This window comes from Symsagittifera roscoffensis, chromosome 3 (assembly GCF_963678635.1).
Source record: "Symsagittifera roscoffensis chromosome 3, txSymRosc1.1, whole genome shotgun sequence".
In the NCBI taxonomy this organism is placed as follows: Eukaryota; Metazoa; Xenacoelomorpha; order Acoela; family Convolutidae; genus Symsagittifera; species Symsagittifera roscoffensis.
Genome location: NC_087064.1, coordinates 11280413 through 11282226, shown reverse-complemented (window position 1 = coordinate 11282226; position 1814 = coordinate 11280413). Strand labels below are relative to the sequence as shown.

Here is a 1814-nt window from a genome sequence, read left to right as displayed (position 1 = left end):
GCGGAGCTCACGGAAATTTTGTAAGTGTAATCTATTTCCTTTTTGGAACATGCTTAAAGATTTTTCTCTGGAAACCACAAGCATACAGACAACAAACTGTGCGCCTATCCAGTGCACAGTTTGGACTGGTAAAAGAGTGTAAGGTTCAATTTCCCGATTTGAACAAAAATACGTATCATACTACTTCACACAATTCCATATGTATAGAAAAGTGCATGAAAATTTTATTATAAATAATATATGTGTATGGAGGTCGACCCAAGCTTCCTCTTAAGCATAAATATTTGATCAATTACTTCGAAAGTCGGAATATTAAGTGCAGCATACTTGATACTTGTGTTTCTAAGGTGCTGCTAGCTGAACATGAATAATTGTGAATGTTTTGCATGACCACCAAGAGAAAGCCAATAAACTTGAGTTCCGGAAAAAGGATGAAAATTAAAGATTGCTCTACACGATTTTGGCTTAAAAAAATCTTCTTTTTTTCATAATCTTGCTACAATGTATTGCAGATAGCTAGAGTTTTCCCATCCCCAATAAAAACTATAATACAAATCATTGAACTGCCTTGTGTTTGAATTGTTCCCACGTTAGTTAGTAATCACGTCTTTAGATGACTGTGTCCGGATGGCAGAAATTTGTTACACCTCCTCGTTTTTGATTCCTGAGGCGAAAATCTTGATGATGTCCATTGATTTTGAGTTTTGACTGACAATTTCAAGTGCAGCAGATATTATTTTATTACAGAACGCACTGATTTCTTTCTCGGTGTCGCGAACATCCTCTTGGGTTTCGGCGACTGCTTCTTCGTGGTAGAAAATGTTATTGCCTTGGAACTCCATCACAACTTTTATCTCCATGCACAACACGATAACAGTCTCCAACTCTTGTTCGAACTCGGCCCGGTTTTGGTCGGCCATTTTGACTATCTAAAACGAAAAAAGGTAGGGGTAAATAGTTGAAGAAATCCGAAAAACTTTTTGATTTTCATCCTCAGTTTTATGATTTTGATATTTTAGGCTGTTTTTCGGCTGTGGTTTATTTTACTTTTGGCTCACCTGCCCGGCTTTCTCTTCTACATTTACGGGTGGTTCCACTATCATCGGGTAGATTGTGCTGATAACCGAGACAACTGAAGTCGTCATTGCTACTGGAGTTGAGGCTCCTTCAACTGTTTCGGTGGTCGGTGACCTTCGTTTTCTCTCATCTTCATCGTCGTCATCGTCATTGTCATCGTCATCGTCATCGTCATTGTCATCGTCATCGTCATCGTCATCGTCATCGTCATCGTCATCGTCATCATCAACATCTTGCGATTCTTCCGAGTCATCGTCATTCTCTTCTCCAGTAACTGGCTTCGAGTTCATTAATTTGGTTGATTCGGTGTCCAGAACTGATTCAGCAGCTTCTTCTATTTCGACTGTGACATTTTTACCGTCTTTCCACAGTTTGTATGCGATTTCCTTCATAGATTCGCAATGGTCGACCATGTAACGATCATTCTGCCGCGCGTCTATTTCCACCTGAAGATGATATTTCTACTGATTTGTTTTCAGGTAGTTTCAGAATGAAAAAAAAAGACATCGGGAAAAATCATTAAACCACACAGAAATTAACTGCCTTGTGAGTCAAAATTTGACCTTTAGTTTAGTTTTCAGGTGAATCATAGCGTAAAACAGTTTATACTTGTAAATTTTAAATAAAGTTAGCATACTGTAGAAAAGTTTAGCCTGTGTTGCTGAAAAAGTAGTTCAGTTAGACACCACATTGTTATTTGGAAGACAAATAAAAAAACTTAAATGATTCATTCCCTC

At 38.0% G+C, this 1814-nt stretch overlaps 1 protein-coding gene across 1 annotated transcript; it reads right to left on the bottom strand.

Annotated features, from left to right (window-relative positions):
• Positions 1-206: 206 nt before the first annotated feature.
• LOC134842125 (ran GTPase-activating protein 1-like) lies at positions 207-1526 on the bottom strand (the record flags this gene model as incomplete). Its single annotated transcript, XM_063858323.1, is given in 2 exon segments — positions 207-929; positions 1059-1526. Coding segments are annotated over 2 exon segments (756 nt in total), but the record flags the coding sequence as incomplete, so codon positions are not given.
• Between the last annotated feature and the right edge of the window lie 288 nt (positions 1527-1814).